The 10,903-nt window shown below is 37.9% G+C and overlaps 1 protein-coding gene across 1 annotated transcript; it reads right to left on the reverse strand.

Moving 5' to 3' along the window:
- Positions 9,316-10,283, reverse strand: LOC109234667. The gene is made up of 2 exons (XM_019400736.1): positions 9,649-10,283; positions 9,316-9,517 (listed from the first exon to the last, which is right to left on the reverse strand). Exons 1-2 carry the CDS (start codon positions 10,281-10,283, stop codon positions 9,316-9,318), a joined length of 837 nt encoding a protein of 278 aa, XP_019256281.1.

A 10,903-nucleotide genomic window follows, 5' to 3' on the forward strand; every position in this document is an offset into this window, starting at 1 on the left:
TGCTTCCCTCCCTAGTTAACTGTTTAATTTCGGTATTCTTTCCTTTATTGCATATATATATATATATATATATATATTGAACTGCACAGGTTGACTTGGTAGTCCTGTCTAGCCTCGTCACTACTTCGCCGGGGTTAGGCCAGGCACTTACCAGCACATGGGGTCGGTTGTGTTGATGCTACACTTCTGTGCTTTTTGCACAGATTATGGTACCGGAGCAGCTCTTGGACCACAGCAGTAGTTGATCAGGAGCCCTCTCCAGTCCAGGGACTTACGAGGTAGCCTAGCTGGCGTTCGCAGGCCGAAGTCCCTTTCCATATTTTCTGTTTGTTTTCATTGTACCGAGACAGACATTATGTATTGTTCTATCCAGACTTGTTTGTAGCACTCTTTAGTGTTTCTTGAGACAGCGACTCCAGTCTTGGGTAGTGAAACATTAGACTTCCGCATTTTGGGTTTCCAGTTACTTATGTTTTAAAAGACTTCCGCATTTATTTAAAGGCTCGGTATTTTATTATTGTTATGTTGTTATCCGAAAATTTTTAAATGTTCGGCTTGCCTAGCTCCAACAGTAGGCGTCATCACGACTCCCGATGGTGGGAAATCCGGGTCGTGACAAGTTGGTATCAGAGCTCTAGGTTACATAGGTCTCGCTACTCACGGACAAAATTGGTAGAGTTTAAGGGATCGGTACGGAGACGTCTGTATTTATCCCCCAGAGGCTACGGAGTTAGGAAAAACATCACTTTTGTTCTTTCTTGTCGTGCGATTCTGTTTCTCAAATACTGATTGTCGTTCTACTCTGTTCTTTCGCAGATGGCGAGAACACGTGCTTCATCTTCTACCGCGCAGCAGCCCGAGCCCCCAGCAGCAGCTCCTACGAGGGGCAGAGGCCGAGGCCGTGCCAGAGGCCGAGGCCGGGGCAGAGCTCAGCCCCGAGCAGCAGTCCCAGAGGTGGAGCCTCATGTTGATTATGATGAGGAGGTTCTAGCTCCGGTGGGCCCAGCTCAGGTCCCAGAGGGGTTCATAGCCACCCCAGTTCTTCAGGACTGTCACGACCCCAGTTCACCCTCCATGAAACATGTCGTGATGGCACCTAGTTCCTACAACTAGGTAAGCCTAACAGTGCGGAATAACAAATTAACATTTGCGAAATAATAAATTAAAACTGAACATACGGAAATAACAACTGTATATAAGGCCACTCAGCCTATACAACTCAAAATATGCGGAAGTCTGCAACTAAAACCCAAAACCCGGAAACTCACGGGAAACACAGGCTAATAGAATGTAGTAAACTGCTCTACACCAGAATGTCTAAACAACATGAAACGAAAGAAAAGGAACTATCTGCTAAAGCCGGAATAGAGTAGAGACTCCTGGTCTGCGAACGTAGCAGATATACCTCAAGTCTCAGCTAGGACTCTCCACCACGAGGATGATACGTCTGGGAGGAAGTACCTGGATCTGCACATGAAAAACATGCGCAGGAAGGGCATGAGTACACCACAGCGGTACTCAGTAAGTGCCAAGCCTAACCTCGGTTGGGTAGTGACGAGGAAGGTCAGGGCCCTACTGAGGTAACATAATAATAATGAGATAACAGAAATAGTTTAAATAAAGTCTACAGCGAGAATCTAAACCAGGTAAATAAGGAAGAACAGTAATAGAAAGCAAAGGTAACAATACACGGAAAACTGCCCTCACAAGGAATAGTAGCCGGGGGATCTCTTGGTATCCCGAGGATCTCTTGGTATCCTCATCATCAACACTGGGGATCTCTCGGTATCTCGAGGATCTCTTAGTATCCTCCATAAGTAAGTCGGGGATCTCTTAGTATCCCGAGGATCTCTTGGTATCCTCAATAAGTAAACCGGGGATCTCTTGGTATCCCAATATATATATAGAAACACACGTGCCAGGGATCTCTTGGTATCCTGCACCCTCAGTCCAGAATATCTCAAGTACAGAGGGATCTCCCGGGAAGCCGCCCCGTAGTCCCAAATTAAACACACAACAACAACGATTCCTAAATCTCGGAACAATGCTAAAAATCAGGACACGGAGTAGTAAATAATAGCTTAACATGCTTCACAGAGTACAAATAGCACAGTTAAAGCAAATAAGCAGATAAGCCAGCTAAACATGAGTCTCTAAGCTAGCACAGGTACAAACTTACAGTTAAAATGAACAAGTAAACAAGAAAGCTCAATTTAAATACTTCAAGTATAAACGGATTTACAACGATTAGCTCAAGTACGCGCTCGTCACCTCACGTACGGGGCATTCAAATATTCAAGATCATATCCTAAGGGAAAAAGGTCCCCCACACAAAGTTAGACAAGCCACTTACCTCGAACCGGCTCAATATCAACTAGAAATCACGCTCTTTCCACGAGTATCCGACTCCAAATGGCTCAAATCTATTCAATTCAATTACACATTGTAAATAACATCGCAAACACCCGGTTTTGCTAATAAATTTAAAGCTACGGCGTAAAATTAGGTGAAATAACCAAAATGTCCTCCAGGCCAACGCCCCAGAATCGAATAATTTTTACATTTTCAGAACCCTCGTACTCTCACAAGTCTAACCAAATAAAAATCTCCCAAATCGGAGGTCAAATGCTCACTCAAAACTCCATAATTTAGCCAATGATGTTTTACCCCAAATTATCCAATTTTGATCCTAAATTCGAATTCCAATGATACATTTAACTATAAAATGATGAAATATAACTAGAAGGGATTAAGGAAACGTTACCCAATAGTCTTCTCTTCAAAACCCACTCAAAATCGCCCTTACACGAGTTCTCAGTTGATTTTTGTAACTTATGAACTCAAACCCTCGAAATTTCTATTTCTGCCCAGGGATTTCCGCTTCTGAGGACAAGGGACCGCATCTGCGGTCCCGCTTATGCGGAACAAATGCCGCTTCTGCGGCTATTAACTAAAACCCAGGGGTTCCGCTTCTGCGGTCTTAAACCGCACCTGCGGTGGCCGCTTCTGCAAAATACTTACCGCTTCTGCAGTTTCTCACCAATGACCCAGGGCCGGATCTGCGACTTATACCTCGCAGGTGCGTAACCGCTTCTGCGGTCAAACTTCCGCACCTGCGGAAACTGAAGGGAGCCCGAATTCTGCTCCTGCGATGGGATGGCCGCTTATGTGTCTCCGCTTTTGCGGTTCCCAAGCCGCAGAAGCGAAAATACCAGAAGAGAGAAAAACCAGCTGCTGCAACACTTCAAAAATTCTTCCGTTAACCACCCGAAATCATCCCGAGGCCCCCGGGACCTCAACCAAAAGCACCAACACCACCTAATACCTTATTCAAACTTGAATCAATCCTTAAAACACCTAAAACAACACCGGAAACCCGATTAAATCAAAGATTCAAGCCTAAGAACTACAAGTTTTCTTCAAATACGCTTTCGATCAAAAACCTAACCAAAACACGTCCGAATGACCTGAAATTTTGCACACACATCCCAAATGACATGACGGAGCTACTGCAACTTCCGGAATTCCAATCCGACCCTCGGATCAAAAACTCACTATCGGACCGGAACTTCAAAAATTCAAACTTCGGCATTTCAAGCCTAAATGAGCTACAAGCCTCCAAAATACATTCCGAACACGCTCCCAACCCGAAAATCACCTAACGGAGTTAACGTAACCATCGGATTCCCATTCCGAGGTCGTCTTCACACTGTTCTGATTACGGACCATTTTTCAACACTTAAGCTCTCATTTAGGGACTAAGTGTCCCAAAACTCTCCAAAACTTAACACCGAACGTCCCGACATACCAAAATAGCAGAAATGAACTTAGGGGAAGCAGTAAATGGGGAATCGGGGCGTAAATTCCAAAAACGACCGGTCGGGTCGTTACAGAATTTTTTGAATAGAGGATTGGTTGTACATAATTTGGGTTTTGTGAATATAAATTAATTATTTTTTAGTTCACTTTTGTGTCATACAAATATGTTTGTGTCTTTTATCATGAATTTTAAGTACATTTTTTGTTTGAAAAAACTTAAGTATGACTTCTGCTTTTTGAGCTGAAGTTTTGTTTAGAAGTCATATGAAAACTATTTAATCCAACACAAAAACTTCAGCTTATGAGGTGCTGAAGTTTTTGGAAATATACTAAAAAACTTCAGGACATTAGGCCGAAGTTTCTTAAAAAAGCTTTAAAACAAAAACTACTAAATCCAACACAAAAACTTCTGCTTATCAGGTGCTGAAGTTTTTTGAAATATACTAAAAAACTTCAGGACTTTCGGCCGAAGTTTCTTATAAAAGCTTTAAGACAAAAACTATGGAATCCAATACAAAAACTTCAGCTTTTCAGGTGCCGAATTTTTTTAGAAATATACTAAAAAACTTCAGCACATTTGGGCCGAAGTTATTTGGAAAAGCTTTAGGACAAAAACTATTCAATATATCACACAAACTTCAGCTTCTCAGGTGCCGAAGTTTTTAGAAATATACTAAAAAACTTCAGCACATTTGGGCCGAAGTTGTTTGAAAAAGCTTTAGGACAAAAACTTTTGAATCCAATACAAAAACTTCAGCTTTTCAGGTACCGAAGTTTTTTGAAATACACTATAAAACTTCAGCAAATTTGGGCCGAAGTTTTTTGGAAAAGCTTTAGGACAAAAACTATTGAATCCATCACACATACTTCAGCTTCTCAGGTGCCGAAGTTTTTAGAAATATACTAAAAACTTCAGCACATTGGGCCGATGTTTTTTAAAAAAGCTTTAGGACAATGCATTTTCTAGCTACTTTTTGTTATTTATCACGTATATCATCTACTTTTTGTGACCTTATTTTTTACTATTTTTTTTATTGCATTTACCAACTACTAGCATTTACCACTTACTTCTTTTGCCAACTACTTACGTTCTTACATTCAATTTATTTGAACAAAAAACTGTAACAATCGCTTCAGCATTTATAGATATTAAATTGATTAGCTGCATTCTTTGGCTATATTAACAATCTCTTCACTTGAAAATTTCATAGTCATCCATAGACTTCTATCAGATTTTCTTTAAAATTTTTTATTACAAAGTAAAAAACCAAGGAAATGTTTAGCTAGGACATGCTTATTGGGTGTAGCAGGGAGTTCGTGGGAAGCAAAGATAGTGAAGGAGAAGTCGAAATACTTCATATGTGAAGGGGAGTGGCCAGATCAAATACTCGAGCACCAGGACAATTTGCTCTTTTTACTAGTTGATAAATCTAACTTTTAGGAAAAAGAGCAAATTTTCTGGTGCTCGAGTTTTTGATGTGGCCAGTCTCCGTCATATATGAAGTATTTTGGACTTCTCCTTCACTATCTTTACTTCCCACGAATTCCCAGATGCACACCAGTAAGCATGTCTTTGCCAACATTTTCTTATTTTTTTCTTATGAAAGTAGACGGTAGTTGCTAAAAAAATTATAGTACTAAACTTCGTCAACCTGTGTCTGACAGACAACTCTTTGGTGGAGGACATAGTGAGGTTTCATGGAATGTGGTGAAGAAAATCAAGAAGAGCAACTATGACATTACTATGGAGAATATGAAGACACTCTGTCAATTTTTTGAATAGAGAATAACTTCTAAACAAAGAACTAATTTTTTCTTTTTTTCTAAGGATGTAAGTGAAAACAAAATTGTATTTTATGAATATACATTATTTTGTGTGAATTATGTGACTTGGATTGATTCAAATATGTTTATGCTTTTTTCATGAATTTCAAGTATATTTTTGTTGAATTTCAGCATGCTAAACTTCAGCTCATCACTAAATACACTAAATAACTTTAGCAGTATCTGGGTAAGTTATTTGAAAACTTCAGCTCCTCATACTGAAGTTTTCAAATAATAACTAAAAAACTTCAGCTCCTAGGCCGAAGTTTATTCATGAAGTATGAATTTTTAATTTAGCCAGTGTAGGAGCAAAATTGTAGCTCCACCTGCTGAAGTTTTCAAATAATAACTAAAAAACTTCAGCTCCTAGGCCGAAGTTTTTTCATGAAGTATGAATTTTTAATTTAGCCAATGTAGGAGCAAAACTTTAGCTCCACCTGCTGAAGTTGTCAAATAATAACAAAAAAACTTCAGCTCCTAGGCCGAAGTTTTTTCATGAAGTATGAATTTTTAATTTATCCAGTGTAGGAGCAAAACTTCAGCTCCCCCTGCTGAAGTTTTCAAATAATAACTAAAAAAATTCAGCTCCTAGGCCGAAGTTTTTCATGAAGTATGATTTTTTAATTTAGCCAGTGTAGGAGCAAAACTTCAGCTCCCCCTGCTGAAGTTTTCAAATAATAACTAAAAAACTTCAGCTCCTAGGCCGAAGTTTATTCATGAAGTATGAATTTTTAATTTAGCCAGTGTATGAGCAAAACTTCAGCTCCTCCTGCTGAAGTTTTCAAATAATAACTAAAAAGCTTCCGCAAATTGGGCCGAAGTTTATTCATGAAGTATGAATTTTTAATTTAGCCAGTGTAGGAGCAAAACTTCTGCTCCTCCTGCTGAAGTTTTCAAATAATAACTAAAAAACTTCAGCTCCTAGGCCGAAGTTTTTTTCATGAAATATGAATTTTTAATTTAGCCTGTGTAGGAGCAAAACTTCAGCTCCTCCTGCTGAAGTTTTCAAATAATAACTAAAAAACTTCAGCAAATTGGGCCGAAGTTTCTTGAAAAAGCCTTAACACAAAAACTTTAGCATGTTTTGGTATTTTTTTAAGTTGATACTTATCTTTTTTTCATTTACTATCTACTTTTTATCTTTTGTCAACTACTTCATCTTTCATTTAAGTTACATTTCTTTTTACTATTGAAAAAATGTGGGGTTGAAGTTACATTTCTTTTTGCATTTACAACATACTTGTTTTTACCACCTAGTTATCTTGTTTTATTCAATTTCTCTGAACGTAAAACAGTAAAAAGAGGTGAAAAGTTACTTTTACATTTATAGATATTAAATTGATTAGGTAAACTCCTTGTCTATATTAACAATCTCTTCACTTGAAAATTTCATAGTCATTCATAGACTTATATCATATTTCTTTAATTTATATTCATCCTTACTCTTTCAGCTTTTGTTAAAGAAAAATTTCTGGTGGAAGTGGAAGTCGGAAGCCTAATATGGATGAAATTATGATGAAGTGGCAGAGTTTGAAGTGTGAGTGGTACAATAACAAACCGATGGCTAATCTTATGCTTTTGTGGGATGAAATAAAGGCTGTTTGGGAGAGAATTAGACCAAAGCTTTGTGCCAATCAATCATTCAAGAACAGGCTTAACATGAAATGTAGTTGTGGAGATAATTCAACCTCGTTCGACAAGGTTGTGCAGCAGTTTGATAGTTTTCAGTTTCCCAGCTGGAACGACTATTCCAAGCTGCAAAACAACCTGAAGACTCTTCTTCCTCTTATGGATAGAGTAATCGTCGAACAAACTCAGCTGCGTGATGAATTTAACAAGTTGAAGATTGATCTTCTTGGACTCAGTGGTCTTTTGCCCGACTACCCTATTGTTATCTCCGATAGTGATGATGATGAGATATTTAGAGAAATTGAGGAGTACTGTGATGATGATGATGATGGTGATGATAGTGATGATTGTTAGTATTTGTAATCCTTTTTTTATGTTCCAATGGTATGATTTTTGTTTACTTCAGCCCATAGAGCTGAATTTTTAGGTTAATTTTGTATAACTTCAGCCCAGGGAGCTGAAGTTTTATTTGTAATATGTGTGTTGTTCTAACATCGTTTCATATCAATGTAATTGTCACCCTCTTTGTTGATATTTGCTTTATACTTCTTAGTTTCTTAGAGATGCTACAACTTTTGTTTGTACATGCGTTTCTTTTTGTGTGCTATACACATATCTGTGTGTGTGTGAGTGTTTGTATGTGTGTTTGTGTGTTTGTTTAAGGATATGTATTTCACATACTGTAACCTGAAGTTTTTCTCGCAGAAGTCATTGTGTACTTTTTTAATATGCAACCAAACCTGTAAGCCTGCGCAACAAAAATGAGTGATTTATACTTTAGCAGTATATAAAATTGTCCAAGACCTTATTTTTTTTATTCCTATGAAAAAAATCGCATTTCAATTATGTTATATAATAAAGAAAGTCTAAATTCAGACCAAGGATTATTGCAGCTTGGAGTTTTTTTTCAGTGTGTTTCTTAGAATATGGATGAGGTGCTGGAGAAGACAAGCAAGTTGTTCTGTTATGCCCAACTTGTTTACATCGACTGCATTTGGTAGACTTGAATGGTACTGATGATTCAGTCGCAGGTATATGCCTCTTCTTTTGTCTTCTTCCTTGTAAAATCTCTACATCGGGAGGTTTTGTGATCTCAGATTGTACATTTTGTGGTATTTCCCATGATTTTTGATCTCCGACTGTATTCACATGTCCTTCATATGTTTTCAACCATGTTTCCCTTGAATACCAATTTGAGCAGTAATCAGATTTCTGCAAATATCTCTTATTAATAGCAGCAATTGCATGTGGACAGGGCAATTCATCCAGTTGGAATTCCAGGCAGTCACAAGTTCTCTTCTTTAAGTGCACAATTAATTCGATTCCTTCACTATTTATTCTAAACAACATTGAGTCAAGGTTGAACACCTAACAAGGAATAAAAAATTAAGACAAGCTATATTAGTATATTTTTGCTTCAAAAAAAAGTATGAAATTTTTTAAGTGTAAGCAGTAAAGCAGTGCAACAGATATAAAAAGCTGAAGTTAATAAATATACTCACAAACATTTTGCAAGCCAAGTCCATCTTCTTAGTCATCTCTTCTTCTGCCCATATTGATACTCTGTGAAAAGTTTCATTTGCCTTTTTTCTCCGTTCGTAAAACCACTCTCCCAACTTTTCTTGGATGAAATCTAACATTCTTAAAATAGGCATTTCTCTCCCTTTTATAAAACAGAATCATTGATTCTACCATGTTTGTTGTTAGCATATCATAACGTTGTCGTGGGAACCACGATCGTGCCCATCTCTCGGGAGGCTCTTCCATTATGTAATTATATGTTTTCTTGTCAATACTTTTGAGTTGGGACATTAACTGATTAAAATCATCACGTTTGTATGACCTTGAAGCACTTTGAAAAAGATTTATTACCGTGGCTTTTGCATGTCTTTGCTTTAAATTTTTCTCAAAATGATAGAGGCAGATACCATGGTGAGCTTCAGGAAAAACTTTTCTAATCCCATTTGCGATCGATTGGTTTCTATCTGACAAGAAAACCAGTTCACGACGGACTTGAATTGCTTTTCTCATTTCCCCGAAGAACTAAATGTATGCCTTATTGTTTTCTGATTCTGCTACACCAAAACATAGAGGAAAGATTTGATTGTTTGCATCCTTTGATACAGCAACAAATAGAACACCACGATATTTGGACTTTAAAAACGTTGCATCTACTGCAATAACGGGTCTACAGTAGGACCAACCAGCTACTGATGCCGCAGGAGCAAAGAACATGTAAGCAAATCTGTACAGTGAAACACGAAAAAAACAAATCAAAAGGTGTGAATTTTTTCGAATAGGAACATTTGAACTTCAGGCTGATGGTTAGTATTGTTTTGCTTACCTATTTTGAGCATCTTTTTTATGCTTGTGTACATTCCTGGGTTTTTGGCCACCATCATGTGTAGGTATGAAGGAAGAATCTGGTAGTTCTCTTCAAGTGTTCCCCTTATGCAAGCAACAGCTTTTTGAATAGCACGCCATGCCTTGTGATAACCAATGTCAATTCCAAATTTCTTTTTCATTTCATTTTCTACAAAGGATGGTGTAACCTCTATCTTTTTGTCTCGAACATGTTCTATAATTTGTTCACTTATAAATTTTGATGTAGAATGCTTCTGATCTGATTTTCTTGCATCAACCGAGCATTCATGGATGTTATGATATTTTATCACCCTGAACAGTGTGGAATGTTTTATTCTGGTAGCATGTACATTCCAACCACATTTGTCCACGATGCATTTCAGCTCGTATCTCTTGGAACATGATCTAACAACAGTGAATTCAACTTTCTGGTTTATCTCCAAGCTGCTGAAAAATTTAGTCATGTTTTGTTTGTTCTCAAAGATTGATCCAACTCTTACTTCCTCAGGCAACGCATCGTGCCTTAGTATTTTACATGGTGGAGATTCCTTCACCTTTCTCCTCACTCTTTTTCTTGATTTCTGAGAAGCACAAGAAGTTTCAGCAATTTCTTCAATTCTATCTGATGGTATCGGTATAAGCTCCATCTTTACTTCATCTTCGTTGTTGCTTATCATTGCAGAAGGTAACAAAAAGCTTTGTTGGATTGTGTGTTGGTTGTCAATTTGCATTACTAGTTGTCCTTCTTCTTCTTGCTCACCGACAAACTGGTATGAATTAATTGGAGGAGGGGGTAATTGTGGCAGCACTATATATTCTAAAGCAGCTGTAATGTTAGAAGGTTGTTGCCCGTTGTCTACTTCTTATTGTCTATCGTACTTCATGTTGATAGTCAGCCTCAGGTTCTGAATCTATCGCATATGCAAGACATTGGTTGAGTGCTGCAGATTCTGAAGGTTGTATTTTTTTGATGACGAAATGGCAATTCTTGTAGGCTGAATCAGTTGTAAGCAAATGTATACACGTACTGAGTTCTTCATCTGAAGTTACAAGCATTCCTTTGCTTGTATTTAGTTTGATATCAAACCATACGTTTAGTACATATCTGATTTGTCACGAACCTAGTTCGCCCTACGTGAACATGTCGTGATGGCACCTAGTCCCTATAACTAGGTAAGCCTAATGATGCGGAAATAACAACCTAACTTGCGGAATAATTAATTAGAACTGAACATATCAAAATAATAACTGCATATAAGGCCGCTCG

This window comes from Nicotiana attenuata, chromosome 11 (assembly GCF_001879085.1).
Source record: "Nicotiana attenuata strain UT chromosome 11, NIATTr2, whole genome shotgun sequence".
Taxonomy (NCBI): domain Eukaryota; kingdom Viridiplantae; phylum Streptophyta; class Magnoliopsida; order Solanales; family Solanaceae; genus Nicotiana; species Nicotiana attenuata.